At 39.9% G+C, this 26946-nt stretch overlaps 1 protein-coding gene and 1 long non-coding RNA gene across 2 annotated transcripts in view; one reads left to right on the top strand and one right to left on the bottom strand.

Moving 5' to 3' along the window:
* Positions 1–19451, bottom strand: part of LOC146871868 (uncharacterized) — a 34469-nt gene extending 15018 nt beyond the window's left edge. The window contains exons 1-2 of the long non-coding RNA XR_014981203.1: positions 19330–19451; positions 18983–19045 (exon numbers count right to left, since the gene is read on the bottom strand). This is a non-coding gene — a long non-coding RNA (uncharacterized LOC146871868). The remainder of the gene's footprint in view (positions 1–18982; positions 19046–19329) is intronic.
* Positions 1–26946, top strand: part of LOC146871866 (synaptonemal complex protein 1-like) — a 2219271-nt gene that overhangs the window by 989226 nt on the left and 1203099 nt on the right. Inside the window, exon 8 of the mRNA XM_085652069.1 lies at positions 1199–1273. Within this exon, the coding sequence (XP_085508195.1) occupies positions 1199–1273 (75 nt within the window). The remainder of the gene's footprint in view (positions 1–1198; positions 1274–26946) is intronic.

The following is a 26946-nucleotide window of genomic DNA, read 5'->3' as shown; positions in this document are numbered from 1 at the left end:
TATGTCAAACATTTGCTCTTATAAGTTAAAGGCCCATGTTGATTTTATTTCATCTTTTTAACTGTATTGAAATATTATCGTTGCAGTTATTTGTAAAATGTTTATGATATTATTTAATTGAAATAAACACAGTTTGGACATTGGACGTGTTTGTTTAGAAATAGTATTAAAAAGACAAGTCAGAGAAAACTCACCCTTTATCAAGGTGGCTGAAATTTTCCAAACTTTGTTCAAGGAATAGTTTAGCCCATCCAGAACAAGAATAGTTATCTGTTGCGTTTTTGTTTTTTTAAAAAGTCCATAAACTGCAAGTTAGCTGGCTTCTAAGCTTCGTAACCTCTACTTTAAATCATAAATTTACTGGACGAGTGGTCATCTCAAAGTTACCATTGTTCAAAATTGCCCCATTTATTCCTTTGAGCAGAATATATCAACAATTCATTGTGTGCTCCAATACTAGGGGTGAGAGTAACTTTCTGAGTTCCGCGGAGCTGCATGAAAACTCCGTGGGATTCCGTGGAGTTCTACGAGCGGGTACAATTGGCACTTCGTGCTGAATTTTAGTACCCGGAGCTTGTTGGGCACTGCAAAATCAGTGCGAACGGCACAATGCACCATGCCAGAGGGCACTGCTTCTTTACTGCTGCTTGAGAAGATTATCTACTTGGGCTGCAGCTTTCTCACCATGAATGGTCACGACCTCCTGCATTGAAAAATCCGCTGTTGGAATATAAACTGCGCTATGCTGCAATTGGCAGAGTTTTGCCGGAACTTCACATTAGAAGCGTAATGTGGAGTGGGCACAATTCCGCGAACTCTGCCAGCGGAGCAGAATTTATCCCCCACCCATATTCAATACCTTATCGTATCGTATTGTATTATTTCTACCTACAAATATCAGGGGAAATTCCACATTTAAAACCTATCTTTTATAGCTTATTTTTGACGACGTCCATGCCCCCAAAACATTTACTCCTGGCTATGGACATGTTCCATTTATGGTCTAATGACAATTAGTAGTCACATTGAAATCAACTCAGGCCACTTTCACGAGCCAGCCATGAATCATTTTTTTATGTCCTTAATCAAAATGGCAAAATCTGTTTTTCTGTAAATATACACAGATTACTGTGCGGCATTTTTTGCATGTTGATTCACAGTATATATTTATTTTGTTTCACATATCACTTGTTTGTAGGAAATTGAACTCTCTTACTTGAAAAATGAGGTTTCATCTCTCAAAAAGCAACTTGAGAAAGAGATCCTGGAAAAGGTTGGTCAATTTTACTGAGAATGTCTATATTCACATTTGAAATTTTTTCTTTTGTAACACGATCTCTGTTCTCTATTGTGGGAGCTATATTAATATGTGTAAACACTAGAATATATTATCTCAGCCTATGTGTGGGCAACCAGCATGCCTTTTAAAAATGCATTTCCAAAAAATCGTTAAATAACTATATCTATCTGCTTTTTTTCTTTAAATAACCTGATAACTATATCTCTGAAACGTACCTTCTACTTTAACAACAGGAAACAACAGGAGACAGAAAGCCTTAGCAAAAGAAAGATGTCTTAAGACAAACAGTTTTTAGAGCATCTCTAAGGGCCATATGTAGGTAAATTACATTTACCGATTCTTAAATACCGAATTTTACCGATTCGGTATTTATGAATCGGTAAATGTAATGTAGGTAGATTATTACCGATTCGGTAAATATCGGTTTTTAAGAATCGGTATTTACCGAATCGGTAATGCAACTGGCTTCCCATTCATTCCTATGGGCCTGGAGGCCCATAGGAATGAATGGGAAGCCAGTTACCATTACTGATTCGGTAAATACCGAATCGGTAATGGGGGAGGCAGTATCATGGGTGGCAGGGTGTCACATTGACACCCTTTTGCACCCCTGATTCTTCCATGTGTGCACATGTGGCGCACATACATGCCCTAAGGGCATGTATGTCTGCCACATTGCACACTTCAAATTGCACAATAATGCTTTTTTACAGGTATTCGTCATTTACCATCAACTTTTAGTTGGTGGTAAATAACGAATCCCCACACCAACGAGACACTCCCCCTACATATCATTTCAGGATTCGGTATTTACCGAATCGGTAATTTTACCGATTCGGTAAATTACCGAATCCTGAAATATGCCCCCTACATAGCAAAAGCCTAAATACCGGTCGGTAACGGGATATTTACCGAAAATCGGCCGTTACCGACCGGTATTTGGCTTCCTACATATGGCCCTAAATGCGTTAAACTGACATCCAGACTCGCTTCATTAGGTCTCGCCTATGCAGCGTGCATGCGCTGCATAGGAGGAGACCTTTAGTAATGGATTCAGATTTTGGCGCAAAAACGTGCACACGTTGCATTGCTTTCAATGGCAACATGTGCACGTTTGGCGACTCCCTTGCGGGAGCGAGCTTTGAAACCATCTGTTTATAATTAGCAGATGGTTCTTGCTCGCTCCCGCAAGGGAAACAGGCGCAGGGCCCCTCCTTTCTCCCCTCCCCCTGCTGCCTCCTCCTCTTTCAGAGCGAGGGGCGTGCACACTTGTTCATTTTCTCCCGGCCCTGGATGTTACATCTGCTGACACCCCTGTCAGGATTCAGTGTATTTAATTTGCTCGGAGCTGCTCGCGCCACCGCTGCGACGCCATAACATATTCAGCACATCATATTGGCACCCCAGGATCCCGCGTGCCCGTAATGGCCGTCAGGCTAGCAGAGGCCTCGCATTGATGTTCGCGAGCTCCACGAACAGCCGTGCGCTGTCAACGTACACATGATATCCGGCACCTGCGGCCCTCGGGTGGTCTAAGGCTTCACAAAAGACCACTCACTAGCCTTCAAAATCCACAGAGCCGACGTTCACAGTGTGCTTGGAAGGGGCTTACTTTTGTTAACGCTCCCTTGTGTGAGATGCGAATTCGGTACCACTGCAGACTCTGTTTCGGCATCCTTCACTAGGAAATCGTGCAGACATGGCACATCAACCCATTAAAAATACATATTAATGGGATAAACAAATTCGCTTTATTCATCATCAAAATGGCATAAGGTGTCTTCAGATCGCAGTAACAAGCCGTCGAGCAGCATGCGCTGCTTGTAACTAAAGATCTCTACACGGCGCTTCTTGGAAAGCTGAGGATTTGAGAGAGAAATATGTAGAACGTGGCCGTATTTATAGTTCACACCATAAAGTACAGTTTCATTAAGCACATGTTAATCTGTTGCATGCCTGTCATTTTGCTTACCCTCAGTATGTCACAGCATTGGAGAGTATGGCTCAGCACTCTGCCACCTAACTGTGCTGCTTATCTATAGTACACAGTGCTGTCAGTATGTCACAGCATTGCACAGTAGGGCTCAGTGTTGTGCAACCATTCTGTGCAATCTATTTCTGAGAATGTCTATGTCTGCTTCTATGTAGTAGTGTTAATTATTGTGATGACTGCATTCTCTGATTCTATGGGTTATGGGTGTAAATTGACAGTCTCTGCTTTTGGATTTGCATTTTTTTGGTGTGGCTTTGACCAGCTTTCATTATTGAGATGGCCTTCTTTCGTAAATACTTAAAAAAAATACAAAAAAACAGAAAAATAATTGGATTTGGGTCAGCCTCCTGCAGCCATTGACTCATGTGTTTTGTGTGGTTTGCTATTGATTGGGTGGGCTGCTCATCAAAGGCATGACATTGTGTGGATGGTTAAATTGTATACCGTTTGCGTTCTAATTAGGTTTTTGTGATGGCCACTCTTTATTTTCTTATTATTCTATGGCTTTCCTTGTCGATCTTGTGTTTTAGTCCCACTCCTTCTTCTGTTTGTCCCTCCCATGCAGTATAGCCTCTTTAACATCCTTTTCATTGGGTGACTTGTATCTTTCCCATGTTCACAATTAGGAAACAAGTTTCTTTTTTGATTTCAGCACTCCATAAGAGTGTGCCTGTTACCCTCCCCTGAACACTGCCCACATTCGCTAAATGTTGCTCATTCATTCCTTCCCTCCAAGCTCATTCATTGCTTTCCCCCACCCCAACTTGGCTGTATTATTAGTTCGTAGGGGCCTCTGCTGTCCTCATTCCCACCCACCTGCTCCCTTGTTGCCCCCTCAGCTCTCACAGTCCCTTTTCTTTTTAGGTCTCGGCTAGCGAAGGCTGCGCTTGCGCAGTCTCGCTCGCGAAATTTAATGACTTGGAGAAGAGGGGCTTGAACCCGCCTCTCTTCTCTCCTCTTCTCAATTGGCTGGCCTCTTAAATGCTGGTCAGCCATTGGAGAAGAGGTTTGTCGCTCCAAACAAGTCCCGTCTTTTTGAGATTCGGGGGCGTGTTTTTTCGAGTCTCTCTCTTTTTGGTCGGCCATCCCTTTTTTCGCTGGTGGGCGTGTTTATTTATTTTTTTTGTTTTGGACCCTTTTCAGGTTTAATTCGGTGTCTGTTGCTGTGAGGCGAAGGCTTCCCAAAGCGGTATGGTAAGCGTTTTTTTTTTCTTTTCTTATGTTGTATGCTTGCTTCTTATCTTATCTAACTCTTTTTGTTTATGTTTCTTTACAGGGTTTCCCCGGTCCGTGCCGTTCCCGTGCAGCGTCGTGCATGGAGCGCTTTCCCTGGTATGTATGAAGCTGTTTGCGGGTCTTAGGTAAGGCATCTGGTCTGTTTCTTATCTAACTCTTTTTGTTTCTGTTTCTTTACAGGGCTTCCCCGGGCCGTGCCGAACCCGTGCAGCGTCGTGCATGGAGCGCTTTCCCCAGTATGTATGATGCTGTTTGCGGGTCTTAGGTAAGGCATCTGGTCTGTTTCTTATCTAACTCTTTTTGTTTCTGTTTCTTTACAGGGCTTCCCCGGTCCGTGCCATTCCCGTGCAGCGTCGTGCATGGAGCGCTTTCCCCGGTATGTATGAGGCTGTTTGCGGGTCTTTGGTAAGGCATCTGGTCTGTTTCTTATCTAACTCTTTTTGTTTCTGTTTCTTTACAGGGCTTCCCCGGTCCGTGCCGTTCCCGTGCAGCGTCGTGCATGGGGCGCTTTCCCCGGTATGTATGATGCTGTTTGCGGGTCTTAGGTAAGGCATCTGGTCTGTTTCTTATCTAACTCTTTTTGTTTCTGTTTCTTTACAGGGCTTCCCCGGGCCGTGCCGTTCCCGTGCAGCGTCGTGCATGGAACGCTTTCCCCGGTATGTATGATGCTGTTTGCGGGTCTTAGGTAAGGCATCTGGTCTGTTTATTATCTAACTCTTTTTGTTTCTGTTTCTTTACAGGGCTTCCCCGGTCCGTGCCGTTCCCGTGCAGCGTCTAGCATGGAGCGCTTTCCCCGGTATGTATGATGCTGTTTGCGGGTCTTAGGTAAGGCATCTGGTCTGTTTCTTATCTAACTCTTTTTGTTTCTGTTTCATTACAGGACTTCCCCGGTCCGTGCAGTTCCCGTGCAGCGTCGTGCATGGAGCGCTTTCCCCGGTATGTATGAAGCTGTTTGCGGGTCTTAGGTAAGGCATCTGGTCTGTTTCTTATCTAACTCTTTTTGTTTCTGTTTCTTTACAGGGCTTCCCCGGGCCGTGCCGTTCCCGTGCAGCGTCATGCATAGAGCGCGTTCCCCGGTATGTATGATGCTGTTTGCGGGTCTTAGGTAAGGCATCTGGTCTATTTCTTATCTAACTCTTTTTGTTTCTGTTTCTTAACAGGGCTTCCCCGGTCCGTGCCATTCCCGTGCAGCGTCGTGCATGGAGCGCTTTCCCCGGTATGTATGATGCTGTTAGCGGGTCTTAGGTAAGGCATCTGGTCTGTTTCTTATCTAACTCTTTTTGTTTCTGTTTCTTTACAGGGCTTCCCCGGTCCGTGCCGTTTCCGTGCAGCGTTGTGCATGGAGCGCTTTCCCCGGTATGTATGAAGCTGTTTGCGGGTCTTAGGTAGGGCATCTGGTCTGTTTCTTATCTAACTCTTTTTGTTTCTGTTTCTTTACAGGGCTTCCCCGGGCCGTGCCGTTTCCGTGCAGCGTTGTGCATGGAGCGCTTTTCCCGGTATGTATGATGCTGTTTGCGGGTCTTAGGTAAGGCATCTGGTCTGTTTCTTATCTAACTCTTTTTGTTTCTGTTTCTTTACAGGGCTTCCCCGGTCCGTGCCGTTTCCGTGCAGCGTCGTGCATGGAGCGCTTTCCCCGGTATGTATGAAGCTGTTTGCGGGTCTTAGGTAGGGCATCTGGTCTGTTTCTTATCTAACTCTTTTTGTTTCTGTTTCTTTACAGGGCTTCCCCGGGCCGTGCCGTTCCCGTGCAGCGTCGTGCATGGAGCGCTTTCCCTGGTATATATGATGCTGTTTGCGGGTCTTAGGTAAGGCATCTGGTCTGTTTCTTATCTAACTCTTTTTGTTTCTGTTTCTTAACAGGGCTTCCCCGGTCCGTACCGTTCCCGTGCAGCGTCGTGCATGGAGCGCTTTCCTCGGTATGTATGATGCTGTTTGCGGGTCTTAGGTAAGGCATCTGGTCTTTTTCTTATCTAACTCTTTATTTTTATGTTTCTTTACAGGGCTTCCCCGGGCCGTGCCGTTCCCGTGCAGCGTCGTGCATGGAACGCTTTCCCCGGTATGTATGATGCTGTTTGCGGGTCTTAGGTAAGGCATCTGGTCTGTTTCTTATCTAACTCTTTTTTTTCTGTTTCTTTACAGGGCTTCCCCTGGCCGTGCCGTTCCCGCGCAGCGTCGTGCATGGAGCGCTTTCCCTGGTATGTATGATGCTGTTTGCGGGTCTTAGGTAAGGCATCTGGTCTGTTTCTTATCTAACTCTTTTTTTTCTGTTTCTTTACAGGGCTTCCCCTGGCCGTGCCGTTCCCGCGCAGAGTCGTGCATGGAGCGCTTTCCCCGGTATGTATGGTGCTGTTTGCGGGTTTTAGGTAAGGCATCTTCTATGTTTCTTAACTAACTCTTTTTTTTTCTATTTTTTTACAGGGCTTCCCCGTATCCTGCTGTTCCCGTGCAGCGTCGTGCATGGAGCGCTTTCCCCCGGTATGTATGGTGCTGTGTACGGGTTTTAGGTAAGTCATCTTGTGTTTGTCTTATCTAAATCTTTTGTTTCCTGTTTTTTTACAGGGCTTACCCGGTCTGTGCCGTTGCCCTCCAGCGTCGTACCTTCTGCTTTAAGGTAAGAGTAAGCTATTGTTATTTATTTCCTTTACAAATTAATTTGTGTAGTGTTTCCTTATGAACCTTTGTTTATTTATATCTTTCATGTTTTTTTGGGGTATAGTAATGCAGGTGTTTCTTGACGAAAGTGGTGTTTACTTTTTTGGTGTGTGCAATTCACTATTTGATTACGGGATAGTGGGGCATGTTATTTTTTTATTGAATCTGCTGTTGTCGGACTGTTCCATTGGTTTCCGGATGTCACAGTAGGAGGAAGATAGCTACAAACAGGTAAGTGAAATGTTTGTATACGTTTTATGTTCTTTGGGGGTTTAATTATAATGTGAATATAATATGTCTATGTATTTGCCTTGTTGCTAAATGTCTGGTATTTATCGATGCTCTTAGTGTTTTTTATCTTTGTTCTGATTGTGTGTAGCGTCGGTGTGTAGCGTCGTCTCAAGGTAAGTTACAGGTCTACCCTGGCCCTTAGCGTTGTTGTGCATCGTTGTAGATGGAATACTTTCACCACGATTTATGCTGTTGCCTTCGGGTTTTAGGTAAGTTATCTTGTCTATGTTTCTTACCTAACTACATATTTTTAGGTTTTTTTACAGGACTTCCCCGGTCCGTTCCGTTCCAGTGCAGCGTCGTGCATCGAGTGCTTGCCCCGGTAAGTATGATGCTGTTTGCGGGTCTTAGGTAAGGCATCTTCTCTGTATCTTATCTAACTCTTTTTTTCTGTTTTTTTACAGGCCTTCCCTCGTCCCTGCCGTTTCCGTGCAGCGTTGTGCATGGAGCGCTTTTCCCGGTATGTATGATGCTGTTTGCGGGTCTTAGGTAAGGCATCTGGTCTGTTCCTTATCTAACTCTTTTTTTTTTACTGTTTTTTTACAGGGCTTCCCCTGTTATGCCGTTCCTCTGCAGCGTCGTGCATGGAGCGCTTTCCCCGGTATGTATGATGCTGTTTGCGGGTCTTAGGTAAGACATCTGGTCTGTTTCTTATCTAACTCTTTTTTTTCTGTTTTTTTACAGGGCTTCCCCGGTCAGTGCTATTCCCGTGCAGCGTCGTGCATGGAGCGCTTTCCCCGGTATGTATGAAGCTGTTTGCGGGTCTTAGGTAAGGCATCTTCTCTGTTTCTTATCTAACTTTTTTTTCTGTTTTTTTACAGGGCTTCCCCGGTCCGTGCTATTCCCGTGCAGCGTCGTGCATGGAGCGCTTTCCCCGGTATGTATGAGGCTGTTTGCGGGTCTTAGGTAAGGCATCTTTTGTTTCTTATCTAACTCTTTTTTTTTCCTTTTTTTTTACAGGGCTTCCCCGGTCTGTGCCGTTCCCCTTCAGCGTTGTACCTTCTGCTTTCAGGTAAGAGTAAGCTATTGTTATTTGTTTCATTTACAAATTACTTTGTGTACTGTTTTATTATGAACCTTTGTTTAATTATATCATTTATGTTCTTTGTTTGATTGTAATACAGGTGTTTCTTGACGAAAGGGCTGTTATATGTATTTTGTGTGTTATGCATTATTTGATTACGGGAGGGTGGGGCACGTTTTTTTATTAAATCTGCTGTTGTCGGAATGTGTCATTGGTTTCCGGATGTCACGGTAGGCGGTACGCAGCTACAAACAGGTAAGTGCAATATTTGTATACGTTTTATGTTGTTTTTGGAATTCATTGTAATGTGAATATAATATGTTAATATATTTAGATTGTTGATAAATGTTTGTTAGTTATCGATGCGGTTAGTATATTCGATGTTTTTTCTTAATATGTGTTGCGTCTCATATTCTTTGTTTGATTGTAATACAGGTGTTTCTTGACGAAAGTGCTGTTACATGTATTTGGTGTGGGATTCATTATTTGATTACGGGAGGGTGGGGCACGTTTTATTATTGAATCTGCTGTTGTAGGAGTGTATCATTGGTTTCCAGATGTCACGGTAGGCGGAGCCCAGCACCGAACAGGTAAGTACAATTTATGTATGGTTGTATTTTCGTTTTTGGATTAATTTTAATGTGTGCATAATATGTCTCTGTATTTGGCTTGTTGATAATTTTTTGTTATTTATCGATGCTGTTATTGTTTTTGATGTTTCTTCTTATTATGTGTTGCGTCTCATGTTGTTTGTTTGATCGTAATACAGGTGTTTCTTGACGAAAGTGGTATTACATGTATTTTCTGTGGGGTTCATTATTTGATTACGGGAGGGTGGGGCACGTTTTTTTATTGAATCTGCTGTTGTCGGATTGTTCCATTGGTTTCCGGATGTCACGGTAGGCGGAGTGCAGCACGGAACAGGTAAGTGCAATTTATGTATACATTTTATTTTCGTTTTGGGATTACTTTTAAAGTGTACATAGTATGTCTATGTATTTGGCTTGTTGCTAAATGTTTGTTATTTATCGATGCTGTTAGTATATTAGAAGTTTTTTCTTATTATGTGTTGCGTGTCATTTTGTTTGTTTGATCGTAATACAGGTGTTTCTTGACGAAAGTGGTATTACATGTATTTTGTGTGGGGTTCATTATTTGATTACGGGAGGGTGGGGCACGTTTTTTTATTGAATCTGCTGTTGTCGGATTGTTCCATTGGTTTCTGGATGTCACGGTAGGCGGAGCGCAGCACGGAACAGGTAAGTGCAATTTATGTATACGTTTTATTTTCGTTTTGGGATTACTTTTAAAGTGTACATAGTATGTCTATGTATTTGGCTTGTTGCTAAATGTTTGTTATTTATCGATGCTGTTAGTATATTAGAAGTTTTTTCTTATTATGTATTGTGTGTCATTTTGTTTGTTTGATCGTAATACAGGTGTTTCTTGACAAAAGTGCTATTACATGTTTTTTCTGTGGGGTTCATTATTTGATTACGGGAGGGTGGGGCACGTTTTTTTATTGAATCTGCTGTTGTCGGATTGTTCCATTGGTTTCCGGATGTCACGGTAGGCGGAGTGCAGCACGGAACAGGTAAGTGCAATTTATGTATACATTTTATTTTCGTTTTGGGATTACTTTTAAAGTGTACATAGTATGTCTATGTATTTGGCTTGTTGCTAAATGTTTGTTATTTATCGATGCTGTTAGTATATTAGAAGTTTTTTCTTATTATGTGTTGCGTGTCATTTTGTTTGTTTGATCGTAATACAGGTGTTTCTTGACGAAAGTGCTATTACATGTATTTTGTGTGGGGTTCATTATTTGATTACGGGAGGGTGGGGCACATTTTTTTATTGAATCTGCTGTTGTCGGATTGTTCCATTGGTTTCCGGATGTCACGGTAGGCGGAGCGCAGCACGGAACAGGTAAGTGCAATTTATGTATATGTTTTATTTTCGTTTTGGGATTACTTTTAAAGTGTACATAGTATGTCTATGTATTTGGCTTGTTGCTAAATGTTTGTTATTTATCGATGCTGTTAGTATATTAGAAGTTTTTTCTTATTATGTGTTGCGTCTCATTTTGTTTGTTTGATCGTAATACAGGTGTTTCTTGACGAAAGCGCTATTACATGTATTTAATGTGGGGTTCATTATTTGATTACGGGAGGGTGGGGCACGTTTTTTTTTATTGAATCTGCTGTTGTCGGATTGTTCCATTGGTTTCCGGATGTCATGGTAGGCGGTACGCAGCTACAAACAGGTAAGTGCAATCTTTGTATACGTTTTATGTTGTTTTTGGAAATAATTGTAATGTGGACATAATATGTTAATATATTTAGCTTGTCGAATAATGTTTGTTAGTTATCGATGCTGTTAGTATATTCGATGTTTTCTCTTATTATGTGTTGCGTCTCATGTTCTTTGTTTGATTGTAATACAGGTGTTTCTTGACGAAAGTGCTATTACATGTATTTAGTGTGGGATTCATTATTTGATTACGGGAGGGTGGGGCACGTTTTTTTATTGAATCTGCTGTTGTCGGATTGTTCCATTGGTTTCCGGATGTCACAGTAGGCGGTACGCAGCTACAAACAGGTAAGTGCGATTTATGTATACGTTTTATTTTTATTTTGTGATTAATTTTAATGTGTACATAATATGTTTATGTATTGGGCTTGTTGCTAAATGTTTGTTCTTTATCGATGCTGTTAGTATTTTCGAACTTTTTTCTTATTATGTGTTGGGTCGCAGGCTGCTTGTTTGATAGTAATTCAGGTGTTTTGTAACGAAAGTGCTGTTACATGTATTTTGTGTGGAATTCAGTATTTGATTACGGGAGGGTGGGGCACGTTTTGTATTGAATCTGCTGTTGTCGGAGTGTGACATTGGTTTCCGGATGTCACAGTAGGCGGAATGCAGCTACAAACAGGTAAGTGAAATCTTTGTATACGTTTGATGTTTTTTTTGGAATTAAATTAAATGTGTACATAATACGTTTATATATTTGGCTTGGTGATAAATGTTTGTAATTTATCGATGATGTTAGTATTTTCAATCTTTATTCTTATTATGTGTTGCGTCTCATGTTCTTGCTTTCATTGTAATACAGGTGTTTCTTGACGAAAGTGCTATTACATGTATTTTGAGTAGAATTCATTCTTTGATTACGGGAGGGTGGGGCTCGTTTTTTTATTGAATCTGCTGTTGTCGGAGTGTGCCATTGTTTTCCGGATGTCACGGTAGGCGGTACGCAGCTACAAACAGGTAAGTGAAATGTTTGTATACGTTTTATGCTCTTTTTGGGATTAACTTTAAGGTGAACATAATATGTCTAAGTATTTGGCTTGTTGCAAAATGTTTGCTATTTATCCATGCTGTTAGTGTTTTGGCACTTTTTTCTGATTGAGTGTAGCGTCGGTGTGTAGCGTCGTCTCAAGGTAAGTTACACGTCCACCCTGGTCCTTAGCGTTGTCGTGTAGTGTTGTATATGGAATACTTTGGCCAGGATGTATGCTGTTGGCTGCGGGTTTTCAGTAAGTCATCTTGTCTAGGTTTGTTACCGAACTACATTTTTTTCGGTTATTTTTACAGGTCTTCCCCTCTCCGTGCCGTCCACGCGAAGCATTGTGCATGGAGTGCTTTACCGGTATGTATGATGCTGTTTGCGGGTCTTTGGTAAGGCATATTGTTTGTTTCTTAGCTAACTCTTTTTTTTCCTGTTTTTTTGACAGGGCTTCCCCGGTCCGTGCCGTCCCTGGGCAGCGTCGTGCACAGAGTGCTTTGGCCGGTATGTATGATGCTGTTTGCGGGTCTTAAGCAAGGCATCTTGTCTGTTTCTTATCTAACTCTTTTTTTTCCCTGTTTTTTTTTACAGGGCTTCCCCGGTTCGTGCCGTCCCTGGGCAGCGTCGTGCAAAGATTGCTTTGGCCGGTATGTAGGATGCTGTTTGCGGGTCTTAGGTAAGACATCTTGTCTGTTTTTTAACTAACTCTTTTTGTTTTTGTGTTTTTTTACAGGGCTTTCCCGGGCAATGCCGTTCCCGTGCAGCGTCGTGCATATAGTGCTTTGCCCGGTATGTATGATGCTGTTTGCGGGTCTTAGGTAAGGCATCTAAAGGTAAGATTATTTCCTTTTTTTAGTAATTTGCCTGTATTTATAATGCGTGCTTTCTATTGTTCTTTTAGTAGGTTTTAGCTTTCCTTTAAAAACACCTTTGTACACGAGGCAGACAGGTTGGAGCCACATTGCCTTTTACTGCATCGCTATCTGTTCCATGCACGCTTTCACATTCGCTTTGCACGGAATTCACACCTCGTCACTAACAATGACACACACTCTCAGGCAGACATCCCTTTCATCCTTACAAGGAAGACCCCCACCCAAACATTAGCATACGGCTAGACACCAACATCTCACACACGCGCTGTTCGTAAACAAGAAGTGTTGCTTCCCTTTTGTTATTCATTTAAAGTTACTCCCCTTTCTTTCTCTTTTACTGTACTTAAACTCGAAGAGCAGCCATTCTAAACATTTCATGGGTCAACGTCATCCGGTATACATTGCGAGCTGAACTATCTCTGTTGCAAAAAAGGTAAGCAGCTTAAAACATTGCAATTGTAATACGCTTGTGCATTGCCGTTTTTAACATATTTGCATCGAATTCGTAAAATCTTGGTTATCAAATGTAAAGCGCAGTTGTTTTACAACGTAAACCTTTGAAAGCCTGTTTTGTTTCTTAATTATCGAAGTTCGTTTAGTATCTTGCTGCCGTTAATTTTCGAAGCCGCAATTTTTTAACTTTGAACCGAACTGGTTAGCTAACATATATTGACCAGGATTTAGAAGGAAAACGCACGCGCAGCACATTAACTTGCTGCTTTTGCTTTCAACGCTAACTATATTTATTACGGTACCGCTTCGCTATTTTTTGCCGTGTATTTCATACTTAGTGAAGCGCTCTCTGTATACTATAATTTCGCCTCGCTTGCATTAGAAACTTGCTACTGTTGCCAGTGATCGTACAATTATACGCTACTACACACCTTTGGCTGCCTTTTAATTTGGATTCGCTTACTTTGTTAGTTGGATATGTTACAACTGTTTCAATTTCGTTGCCAAAATGTGTTTCATGATGCGAAACGCTTTCCCGTCATGTGGGTTTTAGCTCATGTCCTGTTCGCCTCAGAGATTACAAAACATCTGTCACCCCTATATGTACTTTTGTATCTAAGTTTTTGCCTAGGATTGCATTTTTGGTGCGCGTCTTCAATTGCTTTTCGCCCATTGCTTTTTGTCATGCTTTAGATTCAAATATATTTACCATCTTCTTTTCTCGCCTCTTTACAGATGCTTTCAGGTTACATTGTTTATTTTTATGTTCCATCTAAAAAGCGTATACACCTTATTTACTCTGTGCTACTTCGATGCAAATTTATCAACCCGAAACAAGTGTGGCTCAAGGGGGGGAAGGGGGGGTGCTTATCGTTATACTATCAGTGACATTTTAATGTGCGATGTTTGCTATCCATTTTTTGGGGGGGACTTTCACAACGTACGCTTACGGAACTAGGTATACTTCTCAAAATACTTTTAGTTATTCTCATTGTTTACTTATTTTCGTTGTGCGCTGAACAGACATTGGCCTTTATGTATGTATTAACAGCGGTAATGCAGATATTAGTCCACAATTTTGTTTTTTTTGCAATCACGCTTCACAGTACAATACTTTTTTTGAGTAGAAACTCATGCTTCATAGCTTGAAAGTTCAATGCGTGAATTGTGCATTAAGTGCTGCATTTGCAGTTTTTAGCATACTGCATATATATGCTTCATACCGCGCCTTCTTAAACTTTTAGTGCAACAAAGTAGCCCAGCTTGTGGAGAGAGTTGCCATGATGCTGGAAGTCAAAGCGCAGAAGGCAGAGGGTTGAGGAAACACAATATGTATAATTAGATCAAAGGAAATTATGGGATCGGTTTGGGCAATTTCGGTAGCGTGATGCATTTTACTAGCAGCCTAAATAATAAGTCTATAACATTATGGAGACATAAGGCTGTACTAACTATCTTTTTTGTGCGCTCTCATTGCTAATGCAGGAAAAAAAAACAGTCCAGCCATTCCTTTAAGCAACTCCAGTTGGCCTACTTTCCACTAGGACACAGTAAGTTATTCCGCATATTACAATGCAAACGAAGATGGCATTTTTATGTTACCCCCTCTTATTCTACAATACATTCTAATGGTCTATGCGACACTAAGCAAAACACTCTCTCCTATACTTCCTAAACTCCATACAGTGGCTTACACACTATATCACACAAATATGCTACAGACTCTCTGCCACATACTCTTTTGCACACAATTTCTTAGATGCATTCACTTTGGTATGCTCTCTATACTATGCACTCTTTCTTATGTGCACTCATAGGCTATACTAAGCACACTCTGGACTATACACTCTCTTCACTACGCACACTCTTTACTATGCACACTCTGTACTAATCACAATCTACAACACATTTCCGACCATAAACCTCTCCATTACACACTGTCTGCAACACACTCTTTATTACAGGCTTTGATACAGTCTTTCGCATACACTCCCCATCATGCACTTTCCACCATGCACTCTCCATTACACATTACACACCACACACTCTTTATCCCACATTCTCATTCACACTCTCTTCCATCCACTCTCTACAACACACACTCATTGTGTGACTTAGCGCGTGTAACTTAGCGCGTGTGACTTGGCGCGTGTAACTTAGCGCGTGTAACTTAGCGCGTGTAACTTAGCACGTGTAACTTAGCGCGTGTGACATTATGTTGCACACGCTCTGTTGCACGCGCTCTGTTGCACACGCTCTGTGCCACAGGCTCTGTGCCACAGGCTCTGTGCCACAGGCTCTGTGCCACAGGCTCTCTGCCACTCACTCTCTGCCACATACTCTCTGCTACATACTCTCTGCTACATACTCTCTGCCACACACTCTAGCACACACTAGCTTTTCACATACTCTTTCACATACTACCTACTGTACACATTTTTATGCACATCTCCTCAACATGCACCACAGCTAATGCTTACATCTCTACTAGCTTTATTATCCTATGCTTTATTATTTGGTCTACACTACAGACACTACTCTTACTACTCTCTCTACTCCTTCATGTATACTACACACGGTTTCTTCTTTATTCTCCTCCTTCTTAACACTTTCAAGCTATAAGTTGACAATAGCTGATGATGAGAAAGTGAGCATGCAGGTGAGAACCAATCTGCAAACTCCAATGGTGTTACTTACGTGAGGCACTGTCAACTTTTTCTGCAACTTTTTACTTTTACTATCTCTATGTTTTCAATAGTAATAGCACACACTCCATACCATGCACTTTCCACCATGCACTTTCCACCATGCACTCTCCATTACACATTCCACACCACACACTCTTTATCCCACATTCTCATTCACACTCTCTTCCATCCACTCTCTACAACACACACTCATTGTGTGACTTAGCGTGTGTGACTTAGCGTGTGTAACTTAGCACGTGTAACTTAGCACGTGTAACTTAGCGCGTGTGACTTAGCGCATGTGACTTAGCGCGTGTAACTTAGCGTGTGTAACTTAGCGCGTGACATTATGTTGCACGCGCTCTGTTGCACGTGCTCTGTTGCACGCGCTCTGTTGCACGCGCTCTGTGCCACAGGCTCTGTGCCACATACTCTCTGCTACATACTCTCTGCTACATACTCTCTGCCACACACTCTAGCACACACTAGCTTTTCACATACTCTTTCACATACTACCTACTGTACACATTTATATGCACATCTCCTCAACATGCACCGCAGCTAATGCTTACATCTTTATTCTCCTCTTTTTTTCCCTTGCTTTTTCACACTTTCAAGCTATAAGTTGACAATAGCTGATGATGAGAAAGTGAGCATGCAAGTGAGAACCAAACTGCAAACTCCAATGGTGTTACTTACGTGAGGCACTGTCAACTTTTTCTGCAACTTTTTACTTTAACTATCTCAACAGTAATATACTTTATTTTTCTACATGCACTCTTTAATAGGCCCTCTTTCCCATGCACTCTTTCCCATGCACTCTTTAATAGGCACTCTTTCCCATGCACTCTTTCCCATGCACTCTTTCCTATGCACTCTTTCACATGCACTCTTTCACATGCACTCTTTGCCATGCACTCTATACCATGCACTCTTTACCATGCACTCTTTGGCACGCACTCTTTACCATGCACTCTTTACCATGCACTCTTTCCCATGCACTCTTTCCCATGCACTCTTTCCCATGCACTCTTTCCCATGCACTCTTTCCCATGCATTCTTTCCCATGCACTCTTTCCCATGCTCTCTTTCCCATGCACTCTTTCCCACGCGCTCTTTCCCAGGCACTCTTTCCAACGCACTCTTTCCAACGCACTCTTTCCCACGCACTCTTTACCACACACTCTTTCCCACGCACTCTTTCCCACGTACTCTTTCCCACGCATTCTTTATCACGCACTCTTTACCATGCACTCTTTACCATGCACTCTTTCACATGCACTCTTTCCCATGCATTCTTTCCCATGCACTCTTTCCCATGCACTCTTTCCCACGCACTCTTTGGCACGCACTCTTTGGCACGCACTCTTTGGCACGCACTCTTGACCATGCACTATTTACCATGCACTATTTACCATGCACTATTTACCATGCACTCTTTGGCACGCACTCTTTGGCATGCAATCTTTTAACACACACAATGTACTGCACACATTTTTAAGCACACCTTTACATACATCATAATTAATGCTTACATTTCTAATAGATTCATTCCCCTCAGTACTATGCTTTACTGTTTGGTCTACACTACATACACTACTCCTACTACTCTTTGTATTGCTTCATATACACTACACACTTTCTATTCTTTACTCTCCTATTTTCGCTCCTTATTTTTTTATAATTTTAAGCTATAAGTTGCCAAAAGGTACTGATGAGAAAGTGAGCATGCAGGTGAGAACCAATCTGCAAACTCCCATGGTGTTACTTACGTGAGGCACTGTCAACTTTTTCTGCAACTTTTTACTTTAGCTATCTCTATGTTTTCAGCAGTAATATACTTTATTTCTCTGCATGCACTCTTTCCCATGCACTCTTTCCCATGCACTCTTTCCCATGCACTCTTTCCCATGCACTCTTTTCCATACACTCTTTCCCATACACTCTTTCCCATGCACTCTTTCCCATGCACTCTTTCCCATGCACTCTTTCCCATGCACTCTTTCCCATGCACTCTTTCCCATGCACTCTTTGCCATGAACTCTTTGCCATGTACTCTTTGACACGCACTATTTGGCACACGATCTTTTAAAACACACACTCTACTGCACACATTTTTATGCACACCTCCTCTACATACATCATAGTTAGTGCTTACATTTCTGCTAGCATTGTTCTTTACTCTCCTCTTTTTACTCCTTATTTTTTTATACTTTCAAGCTAAACATTGCCAAAAGGTAACGATGAGAAAGTGAGCATACAGGTGAGAATTAATCTGCAAACCCCAATAGTGTTACTTACATGAAACACTCAACTTTTTCTCCAAATTTTTACGTTACCTATCTCTATGTTTCCAACAGTAATACACTTTATTTCTCTACAAACACTCTTTACCATGCGCTCTTTACCATGCGCTCTTTGGCACGCGCTCTTTGGCACGCGCTCTTTGCCATGCGCTCTTTGCCACGTGCTCTTTGCCGCGAGCTCTTTGCCACGCGCTCTTTGCCACGCGCTCTTTGGCACGCGCTCTATGCCACACGCTCTATGCCACGCGGTCTATGCCACACGCTCTATGCCACACGCTTTATGCCACATGCTCTATGCCACACGCTCTATGCCACGTGCTCTTTGGCACGCGCTCTCTGCCACATGCTCTCTGCCACACGCTCTCTGCCACAATCTCTTACTACATAATAAATAAAAAACATAGACAAGATGGCTTACCTAATACCCACAACCAACAGCATACATCACAGGCAAAGTATTCCATATACAATGCTACACGCCTACGCTAAGGACCACAGTAGACCTGTAACTTACCTTCAGATGACGCTGAATCCCAAAAAGAACATAAAACTGCTACAAAGATTGCACTCCCCTGTTTGCAGCTGCGCTCCGCCGACCGTGACATCCAGAAATGAATGAAACACTCTGACAACAGCAGATTCAATAAAAAACGTGCCCCACCCTGCTAAAATCAAATAATGAATTCCACACCAAATACATATAACAGCACTTTCGTCAAGAAACACCTGTATTACTATCAAACCAAAAACATGAGATATATATTGAAATAAACATTACTAATTAAAGACTGCACAAAGTAATGGGAAAACACCAAAATAAGAACAGCAATCAAAAACCCTATAAACAAAATAAATTAGAATAACTCTTATTTTTACCTTAAAGAAGAATGTACAACGCTGCACAAGGACGTCACGGACCGGTGAAGCCCTGTAAAACAACTGAAAAAAATAGTTAGATAAGAAACATAGACAAGATGTAACAAACAAATTGCTGATCAAAGGAAGCAGTGTGTGTGTGTATGTGTATGGGTGTGTAACTGAGTCTGTGCAGTATATTACAAAATACAGAGAGATAACAAGTTGAAAACAGCATTATACTAGATAAGCCAGTGTTACTAAGTAAAGAAAGTCGCAAAGCAATTTTTGAAAACTTTGTGCAGCCAACCATCACCAAAATTACTGTGCTATACATGGTAAGCTAACATACACAATGTAATACTTACTCTCTATCCATGAGCTGAGCTAAACCTGTACATAAAACAGAAAAAAAACCTTAGGTAAGCCATTTTGCCTATGTTTCTTAACTAAGACCCACAAACAGCATCATACATACTGGCCAAAGCACTCCATGCATGACACTGCACAGAGATGGCATGGGCCGGGGAAGGCATATCAAAAACAGGAAAAAAACATTATATAAGAAACATAAACAAGATAGCTTACCTGGAACACAAAAAAAAGAGAAACCACACCACCAAAAATACTGCTTGCATAACAATGCACAGATGCACAGGTCAGGGCAGACCTACAATAAAAACTGCCCAAATTCATAATTGTTGCATACTCTTAACACACACCCCTTCTGCCATACTCTCTCTTCCACACGTTCTCTTTCACACGCTCTCTTCCACACGCTCTCTTCCACACGCTCTCTTCCATACCATCTCTTCCACACGCTCTCTTCCATACCCTCTCTTCCATACCCTCTCTTCCATACCATCTCTTCCACACGCTCTCTTCCATACCCTCTCCCTTCCACATGCTCTCTTCTACACGCTCTCTTCCACATGCTCCCTTCCACACGCTCTTCCACACGCTCTGCCACACGCTCTCTTCCACACGCTCTTCCACACGCTCTGCCACACGCTCTGCCACACGCTCTGCCACACGCTCTCTGCCACACGCTCTCTGCCGCACGCTCTCTGCCGCACGCTCTCTCTGCCGCACTCTCTCTCTGCCGCACTCTCTCTCTGCCGCACTCTCTCTCTGCTGCACTCTCTCTCTGCCACACTCTCTCTCTGTCACACTCTCTCTCTGCCACACTCTCTCTCTGCCACACTCTCTCTCTGCCACACTCTCTCTCTGCCACACTCTTTCTCTGCCACACTCTTTCTCTGCCACACTCTGTCCCTCAGACGACTCTCGGCCCCGCACACTCTCAACTCCGCGCACTCTCGGCCCCGCAAACTTTCAACCCCGCGCACTCTCGGCCTCACACACACTCTTCACACCACACAACCTTTTATAGCTTTTATATTCTTTGCACCCGGTACCACACGCACTCAAATACATACTCTTAGTGCTCACTTTATAACACATACTCTACAGCACACATCCTCTATTCCACACATTTAAATATCCCCCCCTACTACTTAACACAACATATACTCTATGCATTCTAATAACCACTAAATACTAAAGTTACAGTTCTTTACTTTATTACACTTCCTACTGTCCTTTACTACTTAATCTTTACTACATACACTGCTCCTACTACTCTTTCAATCACATCATATATACTATTCTCTCTCTATTCTTCGCTTTCTTCTCTTTGTTAATTTCTTTTACACAGTTTCCTACTCTAAGTTGGCAATCGCTGATGATGAAAAAGTGAGTATGTTTGCAAAAGCAAAACCTATACTCCCATGGGGTGACTTACGTGAGGCACTGCCAACTTTTCTCAGCACTTTCCTGCATTGCTATTTCTCCTACTTCACACTACTATTGCAATAAATCACTCTGATAAACACACTCTACTACTCTTTTGTAAACATTCCACTCCACATTCTTGATGTACACTTTAACTGCTATACATTCTCTATACTATACTACATTCCACCACACTTTCTCTAGCATACTCTACAGCAAGCTTCCGCTACAAAGTATCTACGTATTATTACACCTGTATTACTCTTTTCATATTTCCCACAAAATTTTTGGTGTATGTTTTTTTCTTAGGACTTTCTACAACACACGCTTTATAAATCTCTACTAAACTATGTTTACTACATACTTAGCTACATATACTATAATGCGCTCTATGCTACACTATTCTTACTACTAACTCAATAATGCTATTACTACAAAAAACTTTCATAATTTCTTCCCAATTGCCAACTTTCTGAATACTAATATGCTAAGTCATCATTAATACTGGTTTTTGTTCTTCCCTAGATCGCTGTGGCAAGCTGCTCATTCCTTATCAAGGCATCAAGGTGAAAGTATCTTACTATTTTGTTAACCTATCTGCCTATGACCAATACAAATTAATTAAAATCATTAGAATATATATATATATACTTTTAGAAATATAAACTTTTTTTTTCATGCATAACCTAGACACGCTATAGCTAAAACATGCCTCTTACAATTAGAAAAGCAGTTTATTAACGCTAGTACTTACAAGTTCATAAAATATCATTCGCATGCTACTTAATAGTCACTGGGCTTTGCTTAAAGCAGACCGTTCGTGAAAACGAACTAAAAGCATATATAAACACACACTAAGTGCATACATAGACAACACTTCAATTCAGTTTAATATCTTATGCATATAGCTTAAAGAAATAAACTGAACAAAAATAGGTTGGCTAAACAACATCTGTTCTTAATTCCTTAGTAGTATTAACAGCACAGGAAAAGTTGATTAAGACTTGTTTATCTACAAAACTAAAAAGTAAATACTCAGGAAAGCTCAAAAGTAGATATATATAAATATATAGACTAGTTACCATTATATTTATATATATATATATAGATATATATATATATATATATATATATATATATATATATATATATATATATATATATATAATCCATATAATATAATTGCAACACTAAAATACAGCATACATTGAACACTAAAATACAGGCATATCATAGTTAGTTTTTGGCCAGCAGTTTATTTCAAAATTATTTCTGTGTTACAATCAATATAATGGAAATACTGCAAGCAACTTATCATCAAGGGCATACCAAATTTTCCCCTACTTCGCGAGGTAAACAATGTTTGCCAAACAGCACATTTGCAATCATACACAATTGCTACAAACCTGCAAATACATGGACTGTAGAAGATTTACATGCCATTATGGACTTGGGGGATGCTTTATATATAGATATGCATTCCATTAATAAAGAACACCTTATGCATCCGGATAATTTACCAAATTATATACAACACAATAACACTATCTATTCCCTTACGCTTAAACAACCTTCTTATGGGGACATACTGAAACATTTTGACCCATCTTCACCAAATATGCAAACAGTATTAAGAGCTGCACTAAATTTACATCGCGGTGTTTTACTTTGCATGGATATGTATGTTATAGCCATTATGCACAATGAAAATTCATACTTTGTATTTGACTCACATAGCCGCGATAACACAGGAATGCCTCGCCCAAATGGAACATGCATTACCATACAAATATCATTTGAAGGACTTATAGAGTACATTACAAATCTGGCATATAGTCTAAAGCGACCCAATACAAATTACTTACCGTATGAATTGACTCCAATATATATAAGTACAATTAAAAAACGTTCACTACATAAGGCAATGCTCATAACAGAACAAAATACAAGTTCCATATTAAAAAAACATATTTATGTACATTCTACTGGAGCATGTACAGATTTTTTCACACAGAAATTGAAAACTTGCATAGAAACTGAAAAACATTTTCTCCGGGAATCAAAGACAAGCACTCTTGTAAATACACAACAGCCATCATCATCATTAGCTAATACTCAACATACTCGGACAAAACCACATGCTCTTTTACCTCTAGCATCTGCGCAACTGCCTCTACCTACCTGCAATAGCATAGATACACCACAATATACTAGTGTCTCACATTATAATAGTACTACATATGCAAGTATACTTACAAATACACTTAAACACAACACAGAAATCACAAGTAGTAAGACAATAAACATACATACACAAAATCTGACAGCCTCAACAAGTGATTTGCATACTAACACATATACACATAGTTCCCATCCTACAAACATACCTCATACTGATAGTAACAAAATAATTGTTCCACAAAGTGCCACCAATGGCATATTGTCCCAGAGGCAAAAAACCATCAAGAATAACAACATAGGCAAAACTTTTTTAGCAGAAACACAACAAAATATAAATGTATTAAATAGTACAAACAAACAGCACACACAAACAGATATTAGACTACCATCAAGATGTGCACAATCTCTACAAAATAGTCCATTTGCTATTCTACATAACAACTGTAAACCCGCAGATAGTTGGGATAGTCTAGACTTGCAATCTATTATGTATCTCGGAGATGCTCTTTATATTAAAATGCAGTCTGGTAATAAAGATAATTGTATGCAGCCACAATATTTATCCAATTACATAGATCACAAGAACATTATATATGCAATTAAGCTAAAAAAAATGCTTTAGAAGTGAGGTAAAAGAAGCAGAAATGCAAAACACCAAGTTTTTGACAACCATGACTTCAATTGATTTGCAAAATGGTATATTAGTTTGTTTAAATACATATACTATTTCGATATTCAAAACTATCCATGCATACTTTATATTTAATCCAAATAGCCAAAATGAGAAAGTAATACCTCATGCTAATGGGACATGTATTGCTATAGAAATTGAGTCCCCTAATCAACTTATTGAATACATCATAAAGTTAGCTCTTCAAGACAAGGTAACAAATTCACTAAGTATTACTTTATACTTCACTCCAGTTCAAATAAACTCAATTGCCAAATTGTCACTTAAGGTAACACAAAGAAATCATAGGAAAAAAAAACTGAAAACTATAAAAAACATTAATGTCCATACTACAAACATAGCTCCGAAGGCATTACCACATATCACACCAATAGACTTACAGGTAGAACATACAATTAGAGAAACACTCAACAGCAATAGTCAAATACATACAGAGATTTCCACAACCGGAAGTAATATTGGCTCTAACATAGCTATTAACAATACCAATGTACTAACTAGCACATTTACATCTGATGCTGAAATTCACAATCAACCAACTACAATAGAAGTCCAACAAAATAACAGGAACAGAAAAAGAATGCATACACAAGAACCAGAAAATCCACTTAACAATGATACAGATATAGCATCATTCACAACAAATGCCATAATTAGTAGTTTCCATGCACAAATTAGATATGGCCCAGAGTATGCTTGCACTATTTGCAATCAATTATGGCATAAACAAAGTTTACAAAAAACGCACAATATAAAAAAAGGGCAAAATTCATCGAATGTAACATTAGCAAATATCAAACTGAAGATATATGTAGAACATGCTACAAATATATTGCCAAGGATAAAATACCACCTTGTTCTTTCTATAATGGGATGACATTTCCTGATATACCACCAGAATTACACTGGCATAATTTAGAAGAGAGATTAGTATCACCAAGAATTCCTTTTTTACAAATTAGAACACTTCCGCGTGGCTTTCAAAAATCTCACTCTGGTGCAGTAGTTAACGTCCCTGCCGATGTTATGACAACTGTCACTGTTTTACCAAGGCAAATTAATGATAACATGACAATTCCCATAAAATTAAAAAGAAAATTAAGCTACAAATCCTATACCCATTTCGAAAATGTTAGACCAAACAAAGTAAAGCGTGCAGCTCTATATTTAGCAACTACTAGCAGTATGTTTCAAGAATATGGAGTCACCGTTAATCCCGATTGGGAATATACACCAGCAAATATACCACCTTGTAATGACACTTCTGATACAAACAATACATCAGATTCCTCAGACAACGTTGCAGCAGGGAATTTAGATACTATGCTAACTAATGAAACTATAACTACAGAAAGCATTAATATTATAAATTTAGCACCTGCTGAATATAACACACCAAGAGGTCTATATGAAGACAAAGATTCAGAATATTTAGCTTTCCCTACAATATTTTGTGGGAAGCGAAGGCCAACAAATAAAGAAAGGCATGTACCAATACATTACAGTACAATAAGTCAATGGGAATTAAGAAGTAATGATCAAAGAGTAGCTAAGTCCATAACAAATGTTTTCTTTAAATTGAAAAAGTTGCATATTAAGCAAATACAGAGTAAAATATATATGTCACTTAGAAAATACTTTAACAATGGTACTATTATTACAGCAAAAGACATAAAACAGAAATTAGACAGCATTTTCCAATTTAATGAGGGATACAAAATACTGAAAACTATACATAGCTCGCCACCATATTGGGAGCAATGCAAAAAAGACTTATTTGCTATGATTAGACAATTAGGAATACCAACATTTTTTTTTAACTTTATCAGCAGCAGAAACGAAATGGTATCATTTAAGTAACATACTATTATGTACTGAGAAAAAAACACAATGCACAGAAGAAGAATTCCAAAATATGTCATGGGAGGCAAAATGCAAATTTATACAACGAAATCCTATTACTTGTGCTAGACATTTTGACTTTCAAGTTAGAAAATTATTTAATTGTATTTTATTGCATGAAAGTAACCCAATTGGCAAGATTATAGATTACTTTTATAGAGTAGAATTCCAACAAAGAGGATCCCCACATATACATGCAATAATATGGATTGAAAATGCTCCACAATATGAAACTTCTGAACCTAATGCAGTTACTGCTTTTATAGATAAATATATAACATGTGCAAAAACACAAGATCCAAATGTAGAGCCTTTATTACCCCTGCAAAGGCACGGGCATACCAAAAATTGCCGTATTAAACATAAAAGAACCTGCAAATACCAGTACCCAAAATATCCAATGCCAGAAACTTTTATACTAGAACCATTAGCACTAGACAAAACTGATCAAGAGCTCTTACAGCAAATTGAACTAATACACCTGACTATGAGCACACAAGACTTCCCAAATTATACCTTTCGTCAGTTTTTAGATTCTATGCAACTAGATCTAAAACAATATGTTATATGTATGCGGTGCATTATAGAAAAAAATTCAATTTTCCTAAAAAGAACACCAGCGGAATGCTTTATTAATAACTACAATACTACGATTTTACAAGCATGGCAAGCAAACATTGATATACAGTACATCTTAGACGCATATGCATGTGCGTATATATAGTATCGTATATTAGTAAATCGCAGCGTGGCATGAGCAAGATAATTGCACAAGCAGCAAAAGAAGTTTATCACAATCCAAGTCTAAAAGATCAACTTAAGCATATAGGTAACAAATTCCTAAACTGTACAGAAATAAGTGCACAAGAAGCAGCATATCTTATACTTCAAATTCCTTTACGCGAAAGTTCTAGATCTTATGTTTTCATTAATACAAGCCCTCCAGAAAAGCGTACCTACTTATTAAAAGACAATGAAACTATAAATTTGTTACCAGATACATCCAATCACATATAATATGATAATGTTATAGTAAGGTACGGCAAACGTCCTACAGAATTAGAAACATGTACATTAGCTGACTATGCATCTATGTATAATGAAAATAATAAAAGTAGAAAGCGGAAAAATGAAACCGACCATGACAATTTCCTCACAGAAAATAACTTTTATAGCTCAGATGAGGAAGAACTTGAAATTAATATACCAAATGAAACTGCAGAACCAGACTATACAAAACGCAAAAAACAGAAAATAATTCGCTATTGCAGATTTAACAAAAGAAATGACCCAGAAAATTATTATAGAGAATTGTTAATGCTTTATTACCCCTGGAGAGTAGAAAATCTAATTATTGGTAATAAGGGAACATATTATGAAAAATACCTAGAAATTCAAAACATAGTTGACTTTAATC

The sequence above is a fragment of the Triturus cristatus genome, chromosome 1_1 (assembly GCF_964204655.1).
Source record: "Triturus cristatus chromosome 1_1, aTriCri1.1, whole genome shotgun sequence".
Classification (NCBI taxonomy): Eukaryota; Metazoa; Chordata; class Amphibia; order Caudata; family Salamandridae; genus Triturus; species Triturus cristatus.
The sequence above is the reverse complement of the archived record's forward strand: the minus strand, read 5'-3'. Positions and strand labels throughout refer to the sequence as shown.